The sequence below is a fragment of the Anas platyrhynchos genome, chromosome 5 (assembly GCF_047663525.1).
Source record: "Anas platyrhynchos isolate ZD024472 breed Pekin duck chromosome 5, IASCAAS_PekinDuck_T2T, whole genome shotgun sequence".
NCBI lineage: Eukaryota > Metazoa > Chordata > Aves > Anseriformes > Anatidae > Anas > Anas platyrhynchos.
In genome coordinates this window covers 23,129,539-23,157,241 of record NC_092591.1, presented here as the reverse complement: position 1 = coordinate 23,157,241, position 27,703 = coordinate 23,129,539, and the positions used below count along the sequence as shown (strand labels likewise).

The 27,703-nt window shown below is 42.5% G+C and overlaps 1 protein-coding gene across 3 annotated transcripts; it reads right to left on the bottom strand.

The window, feature by feature from the left end:
• On the bottom strand, positions 1-27,701 carry POMT2 (protein O-mannosyltransferase 2). Of its 3 annotated transcripts, XM_038180522.2 has the most exons (22): positions 27,469-27,701; positions 27,250-27,334; positions 26,762-26,866; positions 25,519-25,627; positions 25,224-25,332; positions 23,369-23,528; positions 20,567-20,673; positions 19,526-19,608; positions 18,553-18,662; positions 16,417-16,483; positions 15,441-15,513; positions 13,851-13,929; positions 12,975-13,126; positions 11,362-11,453; positions 10,016-10,092; positions 8,361-8,432; positions 8,119-8,178; positions 7,798-7,903; positions 6,168-6,308; positions 5,436-5,550; positions 4,742-4,876; positions 1-2,953 (listed from the first exon to the last, which is right to left on the bottom strand). In XM_038180522.2, exons 1-21 carry the CDS (start codon positions 27,684-27,686, stop codon positions 4,771-4,773), a joined length of 2,226 nt encoding a protein of 741 aa, XP_038036450.2. In that variant the 5' UTR covers positions 27,687-27,701; the 3' UTR covers positions 1-2,953; positions 4,742-4,770. The 3 variants fall into 3 exon arrangements, with proteins under 3 accessions (XP_038036450.2, XP_038036449.2, XP_038036451.2); XM_038180521.2 differs by having other exon boundaries at positions 1-4,876; XM_038180523.2 differs by having other exon boundaries at positions 1-4,876; positions 15,441-15,510.
• Between the last annotated feature and the right edge of the window lie 2 nt (positions 27,702-27,703).

Sequence of the window (27,703 nt, the reverse complement as noted above, 5' to 3'; positions counted from 1 at the left end):
GGCATTTAGAGGTATTTATTACAAATTTGAATTCAAAATTCTACCACATTCTCCATGATTCCCTGTACAAAATACATTTATAGCTCAAGGGACGCTTTTCCCTTCCACATCGTATAGTGCAGTAATCCCACTTCTAGAACATGGTTCGTGGACAGATGGACACATGCACACGCACACACCAGCAGCATTAGTAAGAAAGGCTCAGATTATAGGACAGCTACAAATGAGCCCCTCTCGCCGCTACTCCAAGCTCTTGGTCCGTCAGGGACAAGTTCTCCAGGATGGCTCTGAACAGTTCCTCTTGTAAAACAATAAACTCATTCGCTGAGGTTTTAGGACCAAACACAAATTCAGCAGGAGGGGTTTCTGAGCTAGTACCTCCCCTACCACAGCTGTCACCTGTGACAATCATGGCCCTTGACATTCAAAGAGAAGAGCACAAGTGAATTAAGAAGTTAAGCAACTCACAACCAGCCATGCAACTCAGGTCTTAGTGCCTTAAAACAGACAATTTTCAGTCCTGGCTGCTTGCAGCCCACAGCACCATGAAGACAGCAAATATGCGATGGAGGTGGTCTTATCCTCATCTTCCCTTTTCCAGATGGAAAGAGCCTTATGATATTCTAACAGTCCACACGTTTCTACCTTCATAGCAGTCACATAGCAGTTAGATGAGGGGGAAGGTCACTTCACCACCCAAGGAGTGGTCACTTGCTGTAAAGGGGAAAAAAAATCTTACCTACATTCCTCAGCTGGTGGAGATGCAAGGCCAGAGCCAAGGAGATTTTCACATTGCTGCAGCATCTTGAGAGGAGGAAAGGGTGTTACAGCGGCACTTGTGCAGTGTGCCAACTCAGACTAAATCATGCAGGCATGGCCTCTGGAAGGGAAACATCTAAGTGCAACAATGGGGAATTTCAGGCAAATGCCTGTGTTTTCATGTTGACAGCTGGTTCACTCTCAAGTCCCTTGATAACGATTCTCAGATGTATACAGACAGTTGGCAGAAAAATCCTACCCTATGAAACATTTCTTTACCTTTCCATAATTTGGTTCTGGTTTTACTCTCACTGCAAGTGGTAGGTTCACTCAGGATACTGTGTGGTGTTCTGTCCTACCCCTTGTTCTGACTCCCCTATGAAATGGACGCACAGCCTAAAAAGTTGGAGGAAAACCAATGACATGTCCTGGACTGTGGGAAGCACTTGAAAAAGCAGAAGGGAGGAGAGAGATATAAAGAGGTAGAACCTATCGATGCTCTCTGTGCACCACCAAGGCCACCCGATTGATACAAAAAGAAAACTGCAGAGGAGAGTGGTGCTGGCTGTCCTATTCACAGGACTGCAAACCAGGCTGGTAAGTCATGCATGGCACACAATCCTCCACCTGGACCAAGGGTAATACTGATAAAGGAATCTCCACTCAAATCCTCATCACGGTCACAAGTCTGAGTGTGTGTAGTCCACCTCTTGGACACACACCAGTCCCTGCTGCTGGAATACATGTGTGCAGAGGTGTTCTGACGCAGCTGTTAACACATTTTTTAAGATGAATGGCTTGTCTAGGAGAAGCCAGATGAGCCTAGAGACCATCTATCTATCCTCCAAAGACTAAAGAGGTGAAAATATTTGCACACGCAGACCAAAAAAAAAAACAAACAGGGAACCTGGAGGCCTGCAGCTTTTTGTGTTCTGAATCTATACACACAGTTTGATGAAACACTTCACTAGTGATAAAAGGAGCCCTGTCAAACAAACTTCAAAGCAAGCAGCTGCTCCAGGGAGCAGCACCTTCTGGCACCTTCTGAAAAGCACCACTAGCTATTTTCCACGTGGCTTGGGAAGAGGACTAATAAGCAACCCTCAGGATGAACCTGAACACAAACACGTACAAAAAGCTGAACTAAAGCAGCCCAACTTCCATTCAGAATGCAAAGAGTGCCCTGTACCCATTACCTCACGCCTCCACCACTGAGACCTTCTATATCAGAGTCAATTAAAGGAATCCCATTCCATTTTAATGACCTAGCAAGATACTGGTTACTATTCTGTTCCAGACATGGCCTGACAAGTTGGTTTTGTTTGTATGTTTGCTTTTGAGAAGCAAATATTGAGAATCAAATACTATTTTTTTCCATTGCTCTTTTACTGTAAGCAAGCAGCAATATCCACTTACACTGACTTGAAAACCCAATCCTTGGAGTCCAGTGATTGCAGGTGAAATGCGTGCATTTTTTTTAATGCCTAGTCTTCAAATGTAGACCTTTTAATACTATTAACTACAGATTAAAAAAAAAAAAAAAAAGATTCAGCTGGAGGTTGCTCCCTCTTGTGGAATATTTGGATTATTTTTTTCCACTGTATGACACCATCCAATTACCAGCACACAAGACCTGAGAAATAGGATAGTCTCAATGCCAATCAAACGCTCTCGGAGGATTTCTGAACTGGCAATCCTAAAGGAAAAAATAAACACCTTTGTCTATATGGAAACAGAAGCAGGGGAGATGGGAGTAAGACAACTATCGCCTTCAGCCAGCTAACCCCCAGACTCGGAAGCATTGTGTTACTGCATAACACAAGTTTCTTGGTTTTTATTTTTATTTTTTTGCCATTAGTGTTAAAGACAAGTTAAAGGCTGGAAAAAAATACACTTCAAATCACAGCTTTTGTCAGTTTTTGTGGAAATTCCTCTCCATGGCAATGGGACTATTGTAAGAAATCTCTGGATCAGGATAGCAAGGCACTGGGCTGATCATCTCACCAAAGCAGATGCTGAATCACATTGCCACAGAGGCAGCACTGCAGTCTGTCTGCCATGCTGCCAGCAGTTAACGATTCGCAGCTCCTGTCACAGAGCTGGATCTGAAGAACTTTGCAGCCTTCTCCCCCGTCCTTCCTTCGTAGATATCACACCTTTGTGAACCCCTGGCTCATGCAGGTGGGGGCACTTCCTGCAACAGCCAAGTGGAAGAGAATCATCAAACCCAGTAGCTAATTAGTGCAATGACTTCCCACTAAGAATTATCAGCAGGTAATTAACTCAAAACCTTTAGAATCAAAAGCACACACCTCTACCTTCTGAGTTAGTTTCTATAAGAGTCAGCTTCTGGGGAGAGACGTGACACTCCACGCCAGAACCTTACAATAGCAAGCAGCTGCCTTACTGAACAATCCTATAACTCCTCTATTAAAAAGGAATGAAAGCCAGTCTGATGGAGTCAGTCCCCCATGGAGAACAACTATCTTGGGGATGTTAATGCAGCCCTTCTGTGCTGTAGGAGTTACATCAGAATTCAAGGTTTGATAGGAGAAATGAATGCACATTTAAACACAGACACACACACGCTGCACTTCCAGTACCCACAATTTTGATGCATGGCTAAAAAGCAGAGCAAGAAATCTGAAATGTTAGGCTTGAGTTCCTTGAAACAAACAAAAGTTTTGCAAATATTAGTTCTTGAGACAGGAACACAGCTGGGGTCTGAGTAGCAACCATGAAATGTGACAAGAAATTGAAACTGAGCAAAGCATAGATGGACTAAAAGGAATAATTCACAAAAGCAGACCTAATAGAGGAGAAAGGCACCTCATATTCCACTTTCTTGGAAGGGGTGGATTCAACATTCAAGAGCTGTTGACATTTAAGGAATTTTTGCCTGGCCTCACATTTCCTTCAATGCAGTAATTAATTAGCTGGACAGCCATCTATGAGAGGGAACTTACTCAGTATTGGAATATGGAGTGCAGATACCAACGGCCAGTTCTGTAGCTGCCACATTCATTAAGATGAATCCTTTTTCCTAAATGCCATAGGTACTGGCACTGGAATAGCTTGGATCAGAAGACAAATGATAGCTGTCTAAAATTTTCAAGCTATCATTTCAGTCACAATCACACACCCAAAATGCCCATCTTCACAGTGTACTGGGGCAGAAAATAAATCACCTGCTGTTTCCACTGTAATTTCCTTAGCAGTTTCAGAAAGAACTGCAAAACAGCTACGAAGTGCTGAGCTGGAACAGTCTGGCTCTGAGTGCAGGCCTGATAGGTGATTGCTCTAAATGATTAAAGGTGACCAGAAAGCAAGGCAGTATAAAAGGGTAAACAATCTCCATCTCCCCTGTCAGCAGAGCGCCTGGGAGACAGACAAGGCACAGTGGCTCAGGAGATTTCAAGCAGACCCCTTTCAGTCCCATTATAAAAATTCAGGGTCAGAACAAAAAAATTCCAACAGCCAGGGCTGAGCAGTACGGAGATCCCCACAGGCTTACTTGAAGCTTTAGGGAGAAACACCTTCCTGTCAAAAAGGTCATTAAATATGGTTTAAATCCCAATGCCTTGGACACTATCTGGCTCTCAAACTGGAGTGGTACTTACATTGCATGTAGGAAGACAGACACACACACACGTGAACATGCAACTGCACACAGTCCAGCTTGTCCTGCTCTGACTGCTGCAATGCCACCACTGTTTGCCTGTCAAGAGTTCTGATACACTGCTCAGAACTGAGAGTTAAGCAGCCCGCTGTCCAGGAATATAACTTAAGGATTCACAACATGAGTCTTTCTAAGAGAATCTTCTCATGGTCAGCTTTTGCATCCTCCAATGCAGGCAGTGCAAACAAATGCCAAAATAACAGGGCTGCTAGACCCAGAGTATGCCAGAGAGAGGGCATTTTACAGTCACATCTCCAAAGTGCCAGAATCAGTTCGACATGCAGCAGTCCTTGTGCTTCTTACTCTCTGTTCCCAGGCTCCCTTTGCTGGCTCTAGAACTCCCAGGAGTCCATCCATCGGAGTCCTGCCATGGGACTGCTGGGGTCGGAGGCCATCGGTCCTATCATCCCGTAGGACAGAGGATGAAAGAGGTAGAAGCTGTGGAAAGAACCCAGAATCAGAGACCACACAGTTTTCTGTCTCAAGAACAATGCAGCGTGTTAGTCCATACAGATATCCTATGGGACCTTTGTTTTTTGGATGCACTGGTGACATTCTAATCTCTGCTGAGCACAATATACACATAATACACAGTTCCTTTACAGGTATCATTCTTTTGTAGAAAACAATAGCTTTGAAGAACAGCAACTGAGAAAGCTTGCAGCAATGAAGAATTTGCCTGTGTTTGAGGGATCTGGCACCATCTGGCATGGGGACTAGAATCAGAAATCACTGAACTCCAAGTTGAGCAGAGAATGGAGCATTCATAGTGAGTGGTAGAATGAAAGAAAGATTCCCTGCAATGGAAAGATGTTTTAAAACATGTTGCTGGGACACAGATGCTGAATCTAATCAAATTTGAGAGTTTAGATTTGGGCTTGATGTTCAGCAGAGATGAGAGGCAGAGACAAATGCTAAGGGTAGTTACCAGGCACAAAGGTTCCACTGAGACTGTAGTTGTTACACATTCAGGAGAAGTTGAGCTTTCAGTGCTCACCTGTACACGATGAGTAGAACCAGCACCAGGATCCCTCCTCCATATACTCTTCTAGCTGCAGTGCTGGGGGACAAGAACCTAGCAAAGAACTTCAGTAGTGTGTCCCAGGTGATTCCTAGAAGGATGAGGCAGAAATCAGGAGCAATGCAGGAGCCAAACAAGAGTTGCTACATTCGGTCAGACTGGGCTGACCAAGCTCTATTAACACCAAAAAACCTTGTCAGTTTTTAAATCTATTTACCTTGCTAGAATTATACAGATTGTTTTCTATCAGCAGAGTTATTTTTTCTTTCTTTCCCACTTGAATAAATGCAAGAGATCTGGACCCCAGCCTGTTAACTAAGGTGGCACAAAAATCACAATAAAAACTACCAAGATTGAATTACAAATGGACATGACACAAATGTAAGGACAGCAAAAAAAAAAAAAAAAAAGGAAAGTAACACATATAAAAGCACAAAGTAACAATGATACAGCAGAGGATAGGAATCACATCTCAATTCAAATACCCTAACCACTAGACATGACTGCCTCTTCAGTGTGGCAATGAAAAAGAGACAGTTAGGCACTGCAAGCTGCTTTGTGAAAAACATTTTCATTTATTCAGTGCTTTCAAGCACTTTACACAAGCAGAAAAAAATATGAGAATATATTGTTTAGACTGAAAAATCTCCATTTAACAGAATTTCACCTGTTTCCCTGCCTCATCTTCTCTCAGTCTTCTGTATTTACCTGTCAACATGCTGGAAAAAAGCATGGCAGGAAAGTAGTGGTGAAAGTAGAGAACTCGGCCCATCATAAAGAAGGGGAGGTAATGAAGGAGCCAGCCCAGAGCAATCTGTCCTCCACCATGAAGCACAACTCGGTATAGTTCTGGAACACAAACAAACAGGCTTCAGCAGGAAAAAAGAAAAAAAAACCAACAACAAAAAAACAGATCCTGTTTACAAGCCTTGTCACAGTAAGTAGCATGTGAATCACAGCAAAATAAACAGGAATGATCTTTGGAGTAAGTCATGCATTGGTCTGAAATTGGTCCAAGCCTCTGCACTATCCTAGCTACATTCTTTATACATATACACAAACACTTTCCAGGAGAAAAATGAGCATTAGGTATTATATAACTGCATCTATGTTTATTATTGCATTTTATTATTATATAGCATTTTGTATGTTATTACATTTTACATAAGAATTATGTCTTAATATATCTTTTTTGATAAGTCTCAGTGGATTGGCAGGAGGTTGCCCTAGAGGCTCTATGTTAAGACCAAATTTGCAGTTTCTCAGGATGCACATTAGACTAATTAGGTCATTCCAGTTTCCGATGTTTTATGTTCTCTGCAATGAGACTACAAGCCATCTAGATGATCACTTTGCCAGCCTTTCCTGGAAAGAAATGCTGCTTAGCTTTCACAGCATGGGGAAAGGACTGAGAGTTCTGATGTCTGCATGCAGATTAGCTAATCACTTATTGTTTGACTTAATAGTGTCACATCACGTTTGATATTTCTCTTCCAACACAGATCTACAAAAGTAAGTAGCCATCGATGTAAACTGCAATGTATGACTTCTTAGGATTTGCAAAAAGCTGTATTACCCGGGCTGGGGTCAGTAGCTCTGTTAGAAAAAACATCAGATTTTATCACCTTCTCATACTGGTATGTCCAGATCAAAAACTGCTCCACAAACATGCAGCTGGTCATTTCTGAGCAGCAGTAATGCCATGGTTTTGGCTGAGACAGAGTTAATTTTCTTTATAGAGGCTTTTACAATGCTGCGTTTTGTATTTTTGATGAAAATAGTGGTGGTAACACACTGATTGTGCTGAGCAGTGCTTAGACTCAAGGACTTTTCTGCTTCTCGTGCTGCCCTGCCAGTGGGGAGGCTGGGGGTGCACAAGGATCTAGGAAGGGACAAAGCCAGAATGACTGACCCAGAAAGGGACATCCCATGCCATATGATGTCATGCTCAGTAACAAAGGCTGGGGGAAAAGAAGGAGGAGAAGGGGACATTCAGAGCGATGGCATTTGTCTTCCCAAGAAACCATTATGTGTGATGAGCCCTGCTGTCCTGAAATTGCCTGCCAATGAGAAGCAGCAAATGAATTCCTTGATTTGCTTCGCTTGCACATGCAGCTTTTGCTTCACCTAATAAGCTGTCTTTATCTCAGCCCATGAATTTTCACACTTCTACCTTTCTGATGCTCACCCCCAGCACCGTGTTCAACTTCCAGAGGCTTTAATATGATTTATGAGTAAGTTTTAACACAGAAATCCTAACATCAGCTTTTCTGTGCCAGGAAACGAGGGTGTTATAACAGATTCTATAATGCAGGATGCATAGGAGAACTGACCTCACCTTTGAGTTCAGATGACAGTTGGACACCTCTCTTCAGGGCCACAGCAGTGGAAATTGCTGTCAGAAGATACAACCCAATAGTGAACAGATTTAGCCACCAAACCACCTATGTAGGAAAAGAGAAAGACTTTTAGGACTTAAGGCTGTAAACAGGAATGAACATGTGAAAGGAAATGAAAAGCTACATGCAAACATTTAAGAATAAAATGAGAGAGACAGTCCAAAAGAAAGAAGAGTAAGAGAAACACTGTCACTGGAAAAAGCATGAGTAAGCTAAAATTTGCTAAAGACATTATCTTGGAACCTCCTGTTCCAACTTACCGGGTTTCCCAGCAAATAAACCCGATAATCTGTCTCGTTGACACCAGAAAAACGCAGACCCTGAAGAAACAAACCAGAAGTAAGCAAAAAGGGTTTGAATCCATGCAGCTTATTCTTATTTTCTACAGTGTCAAAGGTGAGACCACTTCCCTTCAAGGCAGCTTCAATGTGATTAAGAGGTCCTGTGCTTCCAGAAGCATTGTAAAGTACCTGAGAGCAGAAAGGAAGGGGGACTAACACACCTGGTAGTTGATAGGCCAGTGCCAGGGTTTGGATGTAACTTCATTGTCCTTTGGTTTCAGGCCGCTGTTCCCCTACAGATAAGAAAAAAAATGAAATGAGCGGGCAGTTGTGCTGCAAAGTCTGCTCATAAACATCTGAGTTTACAAACATACATGAATACTCTTCCTGAATAAAGACTGTTTTCTGACCACATGCACACATCATCTTCTGGAGATAGTATTAAAACATTCTTTGTCCTCATTGTAACTACTGAGCAAGTGAAAACATTCTTTGGGTATGATTAAAGGCAGTATTCTCTCATTTCTCTTCTCCAGGTTTTCTGTCACTAAGGAAACACGTTGCATAAGTAAGATGTCTGTTCAGTAAGAGACTACTTCAACAGGCTTCCTTTCACTCTGAAATAAAAACCTCAGAAAAGATTATTTTCATGGAAACTCTTGCAGGTGCTTTCTTACCTGAGACAACGTTATCACTGGTTGCCATGGAAATATTTAACATTACTAATAAGTTGTTTGACTACCTTTTGCAACTTTGAGAACACCTTTACAAACAAACAAATTAAACCTTGGACTCCCATATCAAAGTGGTACGTTCCATTCTTCAGGGCAACAGAGCTGGTAAAAGGGTTAGGAAGGCACCTCCTATGAGAGGCTGAGGGTACTTGTGTTGTCTAGACAGGAGAAAAGGCTCGTTGCTCTCTACAATTTCCTGAGGAGGGGAAGTGGAGAGGGAGATGCCAGCCTCTTTCCCCTGGTAACTGACGTCCGGGCATGTGGAAACAGCACAAAGCTGTGCTAGAGAAGATTCAGACTGGACATCAGGGAAAATTTCTTTAGTGCGAGTGTGGTTAAACACTGTAACAGACTTCCTAGAGAAGTGGTTTGTGTCCCATGCCTGTCAGTCTTAAAGTGGCATTTGGATAATGCCCTCATTAATATGCTTAACTTTTGGTTAGCCCTGAAGCAAGTCAGGCAGCTGGATTAGATGATCTTTGTGAAGGTCCCTTCCAACTGAACTCTTCTATTATTTTCAGATGGAGTTTGAAGCTAGAAGCGGAAGGGCTGTGGCTAAGATCAAAGAACAAACACAGGGAAAGACCACAAGACCAATCTACCCTGAAAATATTAAATCCATCTCTTTTGCATGTATCTTTAGGCATAAAGACGAAGCTGAAAATGCAGCATCTCAATAAGCTTTAAAAAAAAAAATATTCCATTTTCAATTCAAACATTTATTGTGTTTTTAAGTGTCTGTTTACCTAATTTTCCTGAGCGTGACCATAGTAGTATCCTCCTGCCCCACAAATACTAATTTAACTTCAAAACCTTCTGCTACGTTAGGAAAAAATCCTAAGCTCTCCTTTACAGAACAGGATTTCAGCAGCAAAGAGATTACAGAACTAGACTGTAGCTAAATCACCTTAACAGTAGAGCTAGGCATCAAGCCCAAGGCTTCCAAACTTTTGGAAAAATTAGCCTCAAGAGCACCTCTTTTTCTAAGCAAAAAGACAAGTAGGTTGCTGGGGCACACAAATTCTGCCCTAGCTTACAACCATCACCCAGGTATCTCAGAAAATGCTTTTTTTCTTTTTTTCCTTTTTTAAATGAAAGATAAAGGAAGAGAAAATGATCATCTGGAATTAATGGTATCTTACCCGGATCATAACCATGTGGGATTCTAGCAGAATTTCTGCAAAAGAAGGCTTCAAAACATCCAGGCTGATATTGGGCACTACAGAAAGAAAGGAAAGTAGATTAGAAATCTGTATGTTTTACTTTTATTTGCCTGTTGCATAATAAAACTAAACTCTCTCCTCCTGTGAGGAATCTGCCTCTAGCACCTCTTTTAATTCCCTATGCAATTCATTCATATTCTAAATGCAGAGGCTTGAATTCGAAGTAACCCCCAGTGAATTTCACATCTGATGTACTCCTAGATTTCCTCCTTTATTTCCAGGAGCAAGAGAAATATGTCTCTCTGAAATAAACAGATCTCTATTTCTAGATGAAATTAGAGACATATTGCTCATATGCTTCTGTTTATCTGTAAATGAGCCACGCGTGTGGGAATACAAAATGCAGTACAACAGAAGAGGAAACTCTACCAAGTCAACAAGCCCAGGATTCCTTTCCTCCACAGTTGCTCTGAAAAGGTGAGGAACACCAGGTTTTTGGTAACTCAGAACTCAGCCCAAGTCAGCTGCAATTCATGGGAGGAAAACTACACCAAACAATTCAGGCCAAATGAGGCTGTGACACATATCTAACTCTGGGATGAGGCTGCAAGGCCCATCTGTCATTACTGGCACACTGTTCTCTTCCCAGTCTTTGTCATACTTCTACTATCTATTACTTGATGGCACTGCAAAGTCATTACTTAGCATAACCCATAAGAGAAGGAAGCAAATAGAGCAGAGCAGGGTAGATCTTAACTTAAAAAACATCATTCAAATATACACAACATACTCATATTAAGAGCAACGATTCCCAATCGAACCAATGATGTTAACAATAACAGCTTACACTGCAGTACCTATAAAACTTCATACTTTTGTTATCCAGGAGAATCTCAAAATCCTTAAAATGTCCCAACAGTGAAGTCATAGAATCGTAAAATAAACTGAGCTGGAAGGGACTGTTGTATCCAAGTCCTATCTCCACACAGCACTACCTAAAAATTAAACCACGTGTCTGAGAGCATTTGCCCAAATGCTTCTGGAACTCCAGCAGGCTTGGTGCTGTGACCACTTCCCTAGGAAGCCTGTTCCAGTGCCTGACCACCCTCTCAGTGAAGAGCCTTTTCCTGCTATCCAATGTGAACCTCCCCTTGGCTACGCATCTCTGAACAACTGGCCCAAGTTTAGAAAGTTTGCGCCTGAGCTGTGGAAGAACAGACAAATCCAAATCACTGACTGCCAGTTCTTGCTGTCTGATAGCTCATCCTTTCCCTTAACAGGGAGCCAAAACGGACCCTCAAAGAAAAGGAAAATAAATGACTCACACTTGGGGTTGATATGATCTTCAAAGTTCCAGAGGGAGTTGGGAGTGTCCTTCAGGTATGGTGTGCAGGTGACTTCCACTTGTTCCCAGCCCCTGAGGAACAACAGAACAGTCAGACACTATCCCACCACGCAGAAACCAAAACAGATTTGAAAGAAAGCCTACATAAAAATTCCACTAAATATATGGGCCACATTTCTAAATTTGGGTGCCTAACGTCAAAACACTTAGCACAAAGAAGCTGCACGTTGACAACTTCAAGTCAACCGTTACAGTCTCTCCAGAAAAAAACGAAATCACCATCATTATTAAGTCAATCCATGCTTATAGAAACAAAGGATCAACTTCAGAGGATCCCACCAACATTTCACTTGCTCTGTCGCCCTATCTCTAGCAAGTCACATTAAATACTTGTGTAGAAAGTGCATCAGACCCTGCAGTAGTCTGACAGATTAATAAGGAATTTTCTATCAACTGCCACTTACCAAGCTTACTTCCGCTAATTAATTAATTACATTAATTAACCATCACTTAACTTTCTGAAGGACAGTGATTATTTCCCTTCAAAGTCTTAAAAAAAAGTCTTTATTTGCAGTTACCTGGGTTTTCTTCCCCCTCAGCTCTTAATGTCATAAATATTTTGCAGCAGTGACTTTCACTCACGGGGTAAGTTTGTGTTAGTACAAAAAAAATATATACCTCCCTTCCTGAATGCTGTTGTCAGAGACAGTGATTTATTTTTTTTAAACCAAACACATTATTTACTCATGAACCCAGCCTCGCTGAAAAAAGATATAAATGCCATTTACATTCCTGACCAGGCAGAGCTATCTGCCTGCACTCACCATGATTCAGCATCCACCGGATTTCTTAGTAGCTTTTTTTTTTTTAAACCATAAAACAGTGAAGGGAAACCTAAGATAGCAGTGACAGAAGCAGCTCTGGAAGCAGAAGCCTGCTGCTTCAGGATCCATGTTAGCATCCCACACAGTGGAGCTGTGCAGATACAGCAGCTTGTTTGGCATTAGTCTGGATGTCTCTGCATGCACCTCGTTTTGTGATAAAGATATATAATCCGTAAACATATTAAATCCCATCCCCTGTTAACATCAGATTGTTACCGTTGCCCTCACACTACAAATGCCTCATGTAAAAATAGCAGGACGGACTTCCAACAACAAAAGAAGTTAATACCAATAACAATAGGTTTGGAGGATTATGGTACGGAATGGCATGAACTGCCCCAGTTTCTAGCAATTTTGGTGAACCTTAAGGCTAAAACAGGCCTTGAAGAACACAGCTGTCATCCCCTCCTGGACTTACTGCATGACAAAATCAATACCTGTGCAAATCTTAGATCTCTTGGCAGGGGATATGATTTTTCAGAGCCACAGCCCAGCAGGCACCTTCACTGGAACACACTGCATAACCCTAGCCCTGATCATCTGGTTGCATTTTAAGTACCTGTTGGTTATTTTTTTATTCTTTTAAATATAAAGAAATGGAGGAAACGTGGTTACTGCTTAGTTTAAATTTAAAAGTACCAATAAGCAAACAAACATTGTAGCTCCTGGCCATGTGGGATGGGGCAGGGAAGGAATACGAGGTTCTTACCATTTTGGCAGAGTCTTTCCAGAAGAGCCCAGTAAACACCCTGTGGCCACATGGGTTAGCCGGACCTGACTCCGCAGGACTTTGATAAGCTTCCCAGGCTTTCTGCCCACCACTTCAATCCGCCAGAAGTCATTGGAGTCTCCTGTTCCGTTCTATCATGGAAAAACACCATAGGAGAGAAACAAACAAACCTAACCAAAAGACACGTGCAATTGAAGTACTGCAAATACAAACTTCTGAAACTCCAGTGATGACAAAGCTAAACAAAAGAGCCCACACTATCATTGCTCAGACTTCACAGAAGAGATTCCCCATTAAAAACAGAGGATTCTACACATGAGCAACTACCACAGACATTTTTATCTTGCCAGCCTTTTTTTTTCCCCTTCAAATTCATTCTTGACTATGGCTCAGAGTTACATTTCAAAACAGGGGTAACTTGGCTGCTTCACAGAAGGGGTTTAGGCAACAGCCTTTGGAAATTCAGCCCTCAAAGCAGATTTCATTTTCGTGATTCAAACTTCTGTCATCATTCTGTCAACAAAAGCCAGTTGTCTACGTGACAAGGCCAAATACACGAAATAATACTTGTCAGAGCAACTTCAGGGTTGCTCAGTTTGGCATTTATGGAGTTGAAGGCTGCCAAAGCTAGACTGACATTAAAGCTTACGTTATTTTCTTGTCTGTGTTCATATTAAATAGACCTTAAATAAGATAAGCTATTTTATACTAGACCAACTTCTCCTCTAATCCTGTAGATTTACAGCTACATCTACCACCCTGGCAAACAAATTAAGAGCAGAAATAAATCCCCCTGGCACAGTATGAACTCCCCCCCACCCAAACAGCTTTTGCTTCCTCTTGCCATTCACTTACTATTCCATAGCCAGTGACCTGAAAATGCTTCCTTGTCAGGGGAGCCTCGTGCTGGTGACTGTGAAGATTTCTTGAAGTTCTGGAATGAAATTAAAAGTCAAACCTTGTTTGTTTGTTTAAAATGTCTCAATCAATTTGTGATAAGATCTTTTGGTTTAAGGCATTTAGAGACAGCCACCAGCACTTCGACCACCAAATGGCAGAGCAAGATACAGCTCCGACAGCAATAGGGCCACAGAGCAAAAGAGCTGCTTCCCACCATGCAACTCTGAGTTTACGCCACACTGGGCACTTTTAGCAAAGAAGGACACCATGAATAAATCCAGCCCTCAGGCCATAAACCACCACCTCCAAGTGGTAATTTACCACAGCTCGTAAATCAAAAACATTTAGGTGAAACTGCCCTGAGGTCCACACACACACACACACACGTACACACACGTGCTTTTTTCCTTCTTATGAAAGGAGAAAGGTGGGACTGACAGTCCTGCTCTTGCAAGAAGCAAAACAAGATCCTGACCTCTCTACATTATCACTTTTACTTTTGAGGTGAAAGACTCTACCTTTTGGTCAGATTTACTGAGGTGGGGAATCGTGGCCCCCATTACACCAGCCACAGATGGAGCCTCTCACTCCAGCAGGGACTGGCAGATGAGGCAACCAGAAAAGTGGGTCCATATCCTGGTCAGTTCTTACTTATATTATGAACCTCCCTCGCCAACAACACAGCTGCATCTAGCCCTCCCTGCCTTATCTGCACACAAAGCCTCTGCCCACACTTGATGAAATCTGTCTGCAAAGAGAGGAGAGCCACCTGCTGGATCTTTACCCTAACGCTGCGGTTTTACCTCCCATTCTGCAGAATTCCCTTCCAACACATAAGTTAAGCAAGCCCAGTATTGCCAAACCAGGATTTTACCACTTTCATTATCGTATACTTAGCAGTAAAACCCAAAGTTCAATATATCATTTTTAAGGTCTTCAAATCTTTTTGGAAGACTTACACAATGACTTGTGGATATGCAATACTGAACACAGTAAGACATAATTTTCAGGCTCACAAATATAGAACTTCTGTTAAGAATTAAAAGCCGTGATAGCACAGAGCATTATGGCACTGTGACATTAGATGAGATGAAGATTAAATATCAAGTCACTAGGGCTCCCCTACGTCACCCTCATTTATTCATCACAAAGGCAAAAGCCAACATTTTCATTGAAAATGTCTCAGAGCTGTGATTTATGTCATTTTTGTGCACAAAATGACAGAACATGGGTTTTGAATGGCTTCTTCGCAGGAGTTGCCTTTACTATTGCACCTCACATAGTTGAACAAATCCCTGTGCCACCTAGGCAGGTACTGATAATGAAGCTGTATGGTTCTGTTAAAGGTTTCCCATTTTACAGACACTTCAAAACAGACCAAAGAAGAAAACCTCCACAAAGCCCGCATTGGCAATGCAGATGTACAGACATCTCTGCCGCAAAGCCAGCTTCTGCTGGCCTAACATTGTAGTCTTTGGCAAGCCAAATCTCCCTCCAGTTCTACTCAATCATTCAGTCTCTTCACATCCCAGAAATCGTCCTTACTCTTTATGTTCCAGGCGAATAATATCTCCATGCCTCACAAACTCCACAGGGCTGGAGGGGTCTGACAGATCTGCTGGAGGAAGAAAACTAATCACACCAAAGCACTGACAAACAAATCAGGGTCTCAAGGTTTTTTGTGAACATTCATGCCTCAAGCAGACAATACAAGGCAAACTAGTTTGTGTAAGCTTGGTGTAAATCACTACTCTAGTTTAAAGAACAGCCCTGAGGGTTACTCTATAGAGTAACATGACCCAAAGCAGCACATAGTGCCCTTAAATAAAGGGGATGCCTGGCTAGGCTAACTGAACTTCTTAACTAGATATCTACATTTTAATTTCATGGACTATAAAATGACACTTGTAAGACCGTTTATAGTTTTGTAATATATAGGTTACTTGAATTTTTTGTTGTTTAGAGTGTTCCTTGTCAGTTTTTAAATATAGGTGCTGTTTTATATATAGGTGCTGCAGGTGTAGAAAGGAAACTACCCTAGACCAAACATGCCTCAGCTACACTAATTGATATTCTAAATCAAGAGAATATCACCTTCAATAATCTATGTTGTCCAAGGAAGCATCTAAGCAAATCACTTGAACACCATGTATCAGAACATACCAAGAACCAACTTCTCCAGTAGTCACAGCCATAATAACAGACTCCACAAAATATTAACTGAGCTCAGATTAATTTCCTCTCTGTTATTGGCAACCCGACCTGACTGAAAAGTTGTCAATGCAACCTTCAGCCAAAAAAAAAGCTTAATTTACTTTTACTGTACATCCTGGAGAAAAAAAATAAAATAAAAAAATGGTAGATACAAATAGGGTTGATGAAGATGGAGTCAGATTCCCTTTGTTCTACCTCCTCCCCTCCTCTTATCTATGAAGGGCACTTTGCCCTGGAGGGAACTCAACATATTTATGTTAACAACTGAAGCAGCAATTATAAAAGGCTCTTTACTGGTATTTGTTACCTGTATCTGAGTCATGCTTCTTTATAATCCACAGGTTATTCAAATCTTTATGTAAGTAGGCAGTGACCTAAAAGCACAGGATAAATTATTTTACCAAACAAGAATAAAGCTGGTGATAGCAAAGATGCATTCGCCAGCAAATCAAAGTCCCAAACAAATGCACTACTAACAGAGAAAACCTGGGAAGATTTCTACAGCATTTCACTCTAGAAAGCCAGTTACTGACCGCTGCTTAACCAAGATCCCACCCTTTACTCAGGGTCCAGCATATCCACCCTGGAGCACTAGAGCACTACACTTAATGGCAGTTCAGATGCATCATGAGTAACTGCTTCCAACCACACAGCTTGACTTTAGAGGTTCCTTCTACAACAACAAGGTATTGAAATCTGGATTTTTTGAATAGCCACTGACCAGTGTGACTAGAAGGAAACAGCTCTGGCTCTACAGACAGACATTGTTGGTAGAGATTTATGACAACAGACTGCTTATAACAACCATAATACTTCTGCTGAAAGATCGGAAGTCGGAAGGATTCAGGGATCAGCTGTTGAAGCAGTATTATTACCCAGCTAATCTTCACCAGCCTGCTCAGCCTCACACAGAGTAACTGCTCTTATTGCTACCAAGAGCCAGGGAGATCATCTGGCCCGAGGGTGCTGCTACGTGAGGTTACCTTCCCAGCAGGACAACTCTGCCCTCTTTGCTCACTCTCCCCTTCCAGCTGCAGAAGCAGCAAGCCCTACTCTCCAGGACCCAATCCCAACCCCACACCTGTGCCTCCTACTCAGATGCAAGCACACAGCCCAGCAGACAGGTGACTGAGGCAGAGCACACAAGAGTATTTTTGTGTGGGAAAAACGGGGAGTTGGAGATAAAATCTCTTACTTTGAGGTCATATCATCAGAGGAGGTGATGGAGGAAGCAAAGAGATCATAATCTCCATATTTTCCTCCCCAAAATCTCCTCAAAGCTCTGCACTCCCTTCCCCTCTCCATACCCCAAAAACTCACCTAGTCCCCTAACTTGTCCCACCTTCTGGGTAGGGATCACAGGATGGCAGGGAAGTCTCTACCTTGTCCCATTTACTCTCAAGGAAACTCTCATCAGCATCCTCCAAATCCTTTCACTGTCAGGAAGCGTGCTCTGCACTTTAATTTGGCCTATCCTTGAGCAAGTTTTGGTATTATATCTCCACATTCAGTAATAAACATCAATGTTGCATGACAGTATTAGAATTTTTAGTTGACAAGAACAGCAGGAAAAGATGATTAATTAAAAAAGTGTTTTTGAAAACCTCCTCCTCATAGCAGGGGCTTCATGGAGTTAAGAACAAACACTTGTTTTTCTTTGGAAACTTTCAAGGAGTTCAGAACAATTTTTAGACACTAACAAGCAAACTGCAGAGATTATCTTGGGAAGGCTGCAGAAGCTGCAAAGATTTGTGAAGCTTAACGATGATAAACAAAAATAAGAAATTCACTTAATTTCTCTAAAACTTAATTAGCAATAGTAATATGGTTTCTGATTTATACTTCGATTTACTGGTTTATCACTTAAATATAAGCCCTTAGAGAGCTCAGCTAAGCACTTTTCATTATGGCTAATGAATGGCTTACAAAAATACAGATAACCAATTTAATGAACAAAGCCTTACAAATTCCCTGCTGACAGATGAGGAAAGCAAGGCACAAGAGGAAGTAATTCACATAAGGCCACAGAGCCCATGGCAGGAATGAAAACAACACCCAGCACTCCTATCTCCTGTTGATTTTAACATACAGCAACAAAACCTATAAGGGTAAGTAATAGATTTGTTTTAAACCTAAGTTTTACTGCCTTCCTTGAGGTAACAACAGCACTTTCATTACAGAACATTATTTTAAAGTCCTTATGGCCACTGTCTATAGAGGGTGGTCTTGCTACTGCAATAAAGTTCTTTTTACTGCAAGTCACCTCTTTGGTGCAAGCTGGTGGGCTCTCAAGCATCCTTTTTACTCAAGATTCCAAGTACCCAGCTGTGACACCGAGAGAATAACAGGTGCTGAGTAAATACATACCTCCTGTCACAGTGACAAATAATGTTAAGTGCAATGGGAATGAGTAGATGGTTGTAGTCAGAGGCAGGGCACTAACCTGCTGCTGGCGAGCCCCTACGCCCTCTGGGTAGAGGTGCCAGTGGGAGTGAAGGTATCCCCCTGCCATCCGAAGGTTCTTCATCGTGACCACAGATCCATATGCCAAATCTAAACAGGAAGGAACAAGAGAAAAAGCATAAGGCAGCTCTCCTATAAATGTCTCCCACAGCCAGCCTGTGATGCTCTGATTAGGCATATATGTTCCTACTTTGTTTTGATGAAAGCTCGCTTCCTGAGCTGTCCAAACGGCTCATTGCAAGCTTATCTTCCATCACTATCCACTACTCAGTAAAACTGTTACACAATATTTGAACCTTTTAAAATTCTCCCAGCCAGTCATAGCATAAACAGAAGTGCTAGGTTAACTGTATGCAATTCCCATAGAGAAAGGCTTGAGAAACCTTTCCATAAGCATAGACAGTCAAATTAAAACATAATCAATTTTGAAAAGCACGTGACTGGTTTGAAGCACTCCATCCTCCAACCCCTACAGCAACACAAGAGGAAAGGGAGGCAAGCTCAGGCAGCTATCAGCTGGTACTCTGCCTTAATACAACTTTCTTCCTTCACAACCTCCAACACAAGTGGATCACCTGGGAGAATGGACCCGATGCTCTCCCAGTAGCAGCTCTGGAGCAAGGACAAATCTTTTTTGTTGTCTAAAGCAACGCTGAAGGCCAACAAAAGAACAGGGAGCAGCTGCATGCATACAACACCGTCAAATCCCTCAAAATGGTGCCTTTCCCTCAAGAAGTAATATGAAGACACAGCTAGCAACCGTGCACCAAGCACAATCTAATTTTCAGCCTTTTTCTTTTCTGCTGATAAATAAAACCATACTGAGGAACAGCATGGACCTGACCATGACCACAAAGGAATGATCTGCACTGATTCACAGGTGATGTTATTTTTACTTAAACCCCTAAGTATACTGACAATACTCAGAGCCATTTACTCCCTGGGGCACTCACGCTCTGGAACAGAGACGTTATGAAGATTGTTCCCAATCAGCTGGGACTGAAAGGCAGAACTGAAGAAACCGTCCCCGGGACCACTGCAAAATAGAGCAAAGAACACGTCAATTTGAAATCTGGCAAAACGAGCATACAAAACTATCATGCACTACCAATTTGTTTTTACAGAAGGAAAATGAAAAAAAAAGGAAAAAAGACAAAACCAGATGGCCTCAGGAGAAGACTGACTGGATTTGCCTTAGATGCACCTCTAATGCTGTGAATCACAACAGATATGTGATACACACACTCTTGCAAGAAATTGCCCAGAGTCAGAAGGACTTGAGAACAAAGATGTATGCCTTCTGGCACCATTAACCATCTTTGGAGGTGTTCTTCTAACAAATAAATTGACTCACTGTCAGCTCAGATATAACAAAGTCTGTCCCTGTGGCTCCTGAAGTCTCATATCCACTAATAGGTTAGAGGTAAAAATCAGCTGACTTAACTGAAAATATAATAAATTTAATTTTATATTCTCTTTAATGGTGAAATGCTTTATTAATCTCATCTCTTAACATTAGCATGTGGGAAAGCATTACGTATTTTATTGCTGTTGTGCTCCTTCCACATAAAAAGCATTCCTTAGTTGCAGGCATTCAGAGTAGTCTTTGGGCACACCTACTAGACATTTTTAATCACAGTCAAAGCTTTTTTCAGGAATACGATGCCTTTTTTTTTTTTTTTATAGTTACAAAAAGGAATGGAGTTGAGACATTTTCAGGTCCAGGAAAGAAAGGGAAGAAAAAAAAGATACAGAGAGTTTGGTCAGGATCCTTCCTTGGCACATCAAAGCCTCAAGCTCAAATTCTGTTTCCCTGCCAGCTCAGCCAGAGCCTTTCTCTAAGAACAATGCGGGAGTCTGGGAAGGGAATTAAACAAAGACACAGCTTGTGGCTGTGCTTGTGATGCTGAAAATGGAGAAATCCATAATCAATGGTCTTTAAATCAAAGCACAGACAAATGATTTTTCTACTAGAAAAAAAAATAATAAAATACCTTTTATTTAACACTGTAAAATGAACAGCAAACATGGCCGTGTAGAGGGCAAGTGGGAGCAGGATGAGGCAGAGTACACGAGCCAGTAAATGCTTCCCAAACATGACCTGTAATAAACACAACCTGGATCAAACAGTGTAGCTTCAGACAACTCCACTACATACTCTGCAGGACCCTGAGTAGCAGTCTGCCATGCGCACATGCGCAGCAGGCTGCAGAATTACCTCAAAGAGGCCTAGAGAAAGGTAAAAGCTTGGGCAGAGTTTGCTGTGCATCTCAAAAGTGAGGAACTGTGGTAACCTTGAAATTTCAGGCTCTTGGAAGTAAGATAAAAAAAGACAATGGGACATTATAATTTCCCAAAATACCAAATATCCCTAACTTTAGGGAAGGAGGCCGGGCAGCTCCCATTGACAAAACTTTGAAAACAAGGACCTTAACCTGTTTACCAAGGACCTTAACCTGTTTACCAGTGGTACACAACTTGACATAAAATCACAGCAAGGAAATGGCTTTTAGAATAGCAATCCTTAAAGGTAAGCAAAAGGGAAAATGAAAACAGGAGTGCACAAGCTTCTAGACACACCACTCCCAACAACTGCAGATGTGGATGCAGTGAGGGCTAGATATGCTTCATTCACAGAAACCAGCTCACTTAGCAAAGATAGTATAATACTGCAACTTCTTTTGATGCTCCTCAGACAGCAGTTACAGAAAAGTCAGCAGCAAATCTTCCGAGTGTTTCAGCTGCCTCAACACAAAAGCAGAGCACTTGATTTAAAACACTGGGAGAGGTTGCTTGTACACAGGTGGCCAATATGTGGTTGCACATTCACATCCTCCAGACACTGCAGGTAACAGAGCACATAATATAAAGCACACAATGGGTAATAAATAACTGTGGGAGGAGAAAATAGCTTAAACAGCAAAAATTGTTTGCTAAATGTCCACATCTAACTACAAAGCTGATAAGGGCAAACACACATACTATCTTCCTTTTTCTTCCTATCACACAATCATTAAGCAAATCATTTTCCATCTGTTAATACCAGATCCAAAGATTTCAGAAGTAATGGGGAAAGAGAAATGGTCTAAAATTTTGGGTAGACCTGTGCGGTGCCAGCAGTTGGACTTGATGATCCTTACGGGTCCCTTCCAACTCGGGGATATTCTATGATTCTATGAGTTGAGCATTTTACAAAATAAAGAACCTACTGAAGTCAACAAAAGAGGCAGTTGCTCAGCCCAGGTTCTTGAGCAGAACATTTGATAACCACTGGACACTTGGAAAAATGCCAACTGATGGCACATAACCACATTTCTGTAGCACAACACCATATGAGCTAACCTCCAGTTCCCCAGTCAAAATGACTGAAATATGCTTTGATCTGTGTGAAAAAGATTTGTACAACTACAGACGTCAATGCAAAGGCCAAAAAGAAAATGCACATGCATGACAACACCAAGCAAAACAGAAGAGCGGTCCAAGTTAAGCTGAGAATTCTAGCAATCAAATTAGTCCCCAAAACCCTGCATGTAAATAATCATGAAGAGTTTCCTAACAAATGCAGAGAGAAATTATTCAGGCTTTGTGGGTTTGATCCTCGCTTTTTCTTCTCCCTCTCTCTTCACAAGCACTACAACTGCCAAATATTTTGTTATTCAGAAAGCATCTACCTTCTGGAGTAAATTTCTTTACATATTCTAACACTCAGGGGCTTGCTGCCTTTGCTGCCAGCAGCAGAAATGAAATCACTGTGCAGCCATCTGCTGGCAGAAAGCTTAGACATGATGGATTTGTTCCATTTCAAATGCAATTAACTGACTCTGCTCAAGAAGTGCTTCTCCGGAGCCGGAACATTGCATCTTTGCAGCCCATGTTGATCCACATTAATCAGAGAAAACAGATCACACAGCAGGAATAGAAAAAGTCCCCCAAGTCCCCCACTGTTTATGATAAGGGCAAAAGCAGTAAGTGAAAGAAACAGGATTTTTAAGTTTCAGAAGAGGCTGAGACAAGAGAACTGCACATCTCTTAAAAAGCGTGCCTGAAGAATTACTATTTTTTTCCTGCTGGTTGCCAGATAGCAAATGGGATATCAAGATAGTTCTCCAAATATCAGATTTCACAGCCCACAAACACAAAATGCAATAGATTAGAACAGGGCACCCAAATACGCTAGGGATTTCTTAGAGCTTACAGGAACTAAGTGGTGTGAAATCAAGCAGCCTACAGCTCCCTCCATCCTCAGGACGGGCTACAGAGACTGCATGTACAGAGCTTGCCTATGGCTCCTGATGGGCTACAGCATGTTACTGCTGTGCAGCCGAGGCCGCTGCACTCCCATGAAGCCTGAGCTTGCTCTGCTTATGTAAACCAGGCACTGCACGACATGCCTGTCTGCCAGGTAGCACGTACTCCTCAGAAGGTCACATAACAGCACTGGAAATCTTGCTTTGGGCCGTTGTACAGCCATTGCCAATGAGCATTTTCAGCCTAAACTGAAATAAAATCCATCCAACTGGAAAGGCAATAGTTTCTCTCAGGGAAAAAGCCACAACCTTTTTTGTGCTCCTATGAGATACATATCCTGTTGTAGTATGTGTTTCCTAAAAACATGGCAATAATTTTTCCATTGTAACTTTCACCTTTGATCTTCATCATCTACCTCAGGTGCCTGTTTGCTGCAGACAGAGCATCACTGTTTGCTTCCATGGTTGTCAAAAACTAGGAGACTTACAAAAGCAAAAGAAAGTAAAACAAAGAAACCCTTAGCATAAAGAGAAGTTTTTGACACTCACCAGTGACAGGCTGAGGTTCCCCAGCAAGTCCCACAGATCATAGATTGTGTTCAGACCAACCAAGAGGACTACAAAAAGGCCAACAAACTTTACCCCCATTGCTCCAGCAAGGTTCACCCCAGTCAGGCTCAGCCAGAACCACCAGGAGGCAGAAAATGGCCTGCGGGACAGACAGAGCAGGTCAGAGAGTAAATGATGGCTACACGAATGGGAAGCTGTGGTCAGGAAAACACACACCAGATCACTACCCTGTAAAGTTATATTCCATCTTCTTCCCAGGAGCCCATGAGGAATAGGAAGAAATGTTTTTCTTTAATTTTAGAACAATGGAAAGATACACTTCATACACCTTTCACACAAGCCCATCACTTAAGCCTAGGCAGCCCTCTATCTCCCCTTTCAGAGAGGGAACACAGACACAGGTATAAACTGAAATACTGGTTTAAAGAAAATCCCATGTGTGGAAAGTCTGAAGATGAGGACTTTTGCTGCATAAAGATGCAAGCTTACATCACTCAGAAAGCTAAGGATACAGTGGAGGACAGATCAAATAGAGCTACCACTTTCGGTAAAGCAGAAAGGCCACAGTGGAGAACATCTATCCAAAAAAAAAAAAAAACCAACAACAAACAAAAGCTGCAGCAAAAAGCAATAAAATTACAAACTAAACTAAAACTGAACCATAGAGAAAAGATGAGAGAAGATGACAGGAAATTTAAAAGCTTTTCACTGCTCACTCCTGATGCCTTGATAGTTGCATTTTGACTAAAAATCCCTGTGCCCTGCTAAACAACACAATGGAGCTGGCTTTTAATTGACATAAGATGAACTAGTTGGAGCTAATCCTGTTTTCCAAGACATGAGAGACAAGTTCGGGTCAAGACACACAGAGCTACATCGCAAGCTGATCAAACCCTGCCCTGTACCTCAGTGCCTGCACTCCCTGGGGGATGTGTTGTAGATGGCCTTACTTGATGCTGCAGGCTGTGTTTCAGCCATGTGTGCTGCAATCATGCTAAGACTTATATGAGCAGTACTTAAATATTGCATGAAACAAAAAATGCTCGTATCTAACACAATATTCAAAGCTTTTACGCCTTCAAATTCTGGATGCATTATGCAGTAAGTTCTCTGTACAACACAGCCACAAAGAAGCTTTCTGACATATCCAAACACCTATAAACCACCACTCCCCTCTTGCTAGGTCTATAGCAAATACCCCGAGCAATTTAACTGCCTTATTCAGAAACATCCTGGCTGTATTTCCCTTAAATTTTTGGTACCAATTTCCTTAAACCCAACAAATGTCAGTCTTTGCCTCGACTAGCAGGATTTTATAAATGTTCACAGGATTACAGTCACTGTTAAGCTGCGTTTCTCTGTTCTGGAGACAAAGTGACAGTGTCAAAATGGCATATTAATATTCTTGCCATTAAGGAGCAAAGCTTTAAACAGGCTATAAACATCTTTCATTCCTATGTTTCTAACCTACAACGCCCTATACCACATTCTTTCCTGTCAAGGATTTTTAAAAGCTTTAGTATTCATTTTCAAGATTTGCAGTTCCATGAACTATTTCTGCTGAAGTTTCCTTTCCCTGCAAAAACGATCTATTTAAGTTTCCATCCTGGCCTACTGTAGCCATGATACTTTCTCCCTTGTTTCACAAACCTTTGTTTCAGTTTTATCTCCCCTACCACAAGCCATTTTCACCTCCAAGTTTCCTGAAACAATCTGATCTGAGCCATTCACCCAGATTATCAAGTGTCAGACAGGTTCTAGGACTTTATTCATGTAAAAGTTCAGTACCAATAGCTTAAAAACAAAACAAACAAAAAAAAACACTTTATCTTACCTATCTGCACAGGCGTTACATTTCACCATACTCAGAACAGCTCCCATCAGGAAGAACATCAAAATGGGGTCCAGTAGAATATACTGGGACAAAGTAATACAGCCCGTATCTGTAGAGAGACACAGATGTCAGAAATGGGACTGCCAATTAAAAATCGTCATATAAAACAGAGTAACTTGGCTTTTGGAACCCTCTCTCATTAAGCACATGGAATGCAAGGTAAGTCATGATGATCCAGAAATGAAACCTTCTGAACAATTAACCTGTTCAATTTTGCTGTGGCAGCAACACCTACCAAAAATAAGGATGCAAGCTGTGAGTAAGGCTGCTGGCAGCGACTTGGACAGTTCCAGCACTGTGAGGTAGGCGAAGGGAACCAGGCAGGAGCCAAGGAATGCACAGAACTGCAGGAAAAGATTATGGGAGAAGTTATACCTCTCACCAAGGTGAACACAAACACACACAACCCCTTTCCCTTCCTTCACGCTACATACCCACCAATTACAGGGGGTGCTGCAGTTACTGAATTGACTCAGATCATCAGAAAAAGCTGAATGCTCACAGATACCATGCAGAGAACAGCTGCTTACTCTGCTCTGTCTCTAGAGGTGTCAGTAACAACAGTTAGTCATTCTCTTTCTAGACTGCACCAGGTATCCATAAAAACATATGTCAAGTAGACACATCCATCAGGCTCAACTCATTTTAACAAGATATTAGCATACGAAATCTAAGAACAGAATATATTGTATCTTACATCTTTAGCAGACCAACATCACCTCCTCATCTCAAATGAGAGCGAGAGTAGTTGGAGGACGAAGAACAGATCAACACAAAAGAAAGTAGCATCACAATGAAATTCTCCCTCTTTAGCACTTCTCCCACTTCAGACTCAGGGCAACAGAGATACAAATTGCTGGAGACTTGGAAAGTAAACCAAGAAAACAGACCTTCCTGTTTTCATCCTTCTTTCTATGCACCAGCAACTGGCAACTTTCTGCTTTTGACCTGTGTTATCTGCTGCCAGGTTTATGGCTCTAGGTCTTCCTGGATTACAGCAGAGCCATGGTTTCAGGTAGAATACCACTGAACAGTAATTCCTCCCATCAGCTCATTCAGCTCAGCGTCACTGGAGGTGGCAGCAAATGATCCTGGCTTTCCTGAAATCCCCGGTATCTCAGCCAGCAGGGTCTCCAGCAGAATAGCCAGGCACGACAGGGTGAGGAGAAGCCCAAGCTCAGCAACAATCCCCTTGTAGGACAGGCAATATATCCCTCCCACTCAGGAGTCTAGTCCCTCTAATTAGTAGCAAGAGATTCCCTCGAGAATCACCTCTCTTTTTCACCCGGCCTGTCACAGCTAGACGCCAGGACTTATTCACAATACAGCCACCAACACTTTTCTAAGGAGCTTAGAGACAAGGCACAAGGCTAAAGAGACCTCTGACCTAATCCACTAAAGCTGCTCTTAAGACGTAATACTCTTACTGAAAAGCACAGGAGAGCTAAAAAGCTTGATACTAGCCTGTAACGCCTTACCCCTCTCATTCCCATGTAGTTGTGCTGTTCGTATCTGTCCCCTGGCTTTTGGAATGGAAATGTGCCATCATATCCACTAAGGTAGCCAGCAAGTCCAATCAGCATCTGCAGAAACAAATAAAAAAGGGAAAAAAATGTTCAGGGAATCACACTGGAGGGAGAATCCAAACCAGCAGTTGGTAAGATTTTAATACAAGCCAAGTCTGAGTCACATGATAACAACTGAACTCAGACACATCTCCAAACAGTTTCTGTAGAGAATCCATAGCATCCACGTTGCTCTTGTCTAAAAGCAACATCAGAAGGGCTCAGAAGGACTTTGGCTGACTCTAAGTACAACTGCAGGCTCAGGAGAAGTAACCACGTGTGGGATTTGTCAGAGAGAATTCTGTCGCCACAGATTATCCCCCCACAGATTAAGGGAAGGGAAGGGAAGGGCAGGCTGCTGTGGGCTCCCCCCAGCTCCCGAGCCCAGCGGGGCCGTTTACCTTCCCCAGCGGGGGGTGGACGTCGAAGAAGAAGGTGCGGTTGATGTAGTAGCTCCCCATCTTCCCGAAGTGGGTTTCATCCCAGCTGGAAAAGACAACCACAGAACACAACCCTGAAGACGAAAACACCCAGGAGGGTCCTTTATTCCCCGTACTTTTTAATCTTACAGGGGGTCACCGCCACGCAGCCCACCCGGGAACCCGACGGGGTGCCCGTACCAGACGTGCGGCGGCTCCGGCAGGCGGTGGAAGCGGGAGGCGAAGCTGAGCAGGGTGACGAGAGCCAGCACCGACCGCGACCCCGCCGGCGGCCGAGCCGCGAGTGAGGCGGGACGGGGTGAGGCGGCCCGCGGGGGCGGGGGGGGCCCCGGCGGCCGGCGGGAGCCCCGGGAGCGCAGCGGGCCCGGCCCAGCGCGGCCGCCCCCCGGCGGCGGCATGGCGGGGGCTCGGCGGG

What these genes read in the sequence shown, in the direction of transcription:
- POMT2 (XM_038180521.2), bottom strand. Translation starts at nt 27,686, where the DNA reads ATGCCGCCGCCGGGGGGCGGCCGCGCTGGGCCGGGCCCGCTGCGCTCC. An exon ending in CCGGAGCCGCCGCACGTCTG is followed by an intron (nt 27,335 to 27,468) that starts GTACGGGCACCC and finishes TGTCTTTTCCAG; the next exon opens with CTGGGATGAAACCCACTTCG. An exon ending in TAGGGGCTCGCCAGCAGCAG is followed by an intron (nt 16,484 to 18,552) that starts GTTAGTGCCCTG and finishes CTGTGCTTTTAG; the next exon opens with GTCACTGCCTACTTACATAA.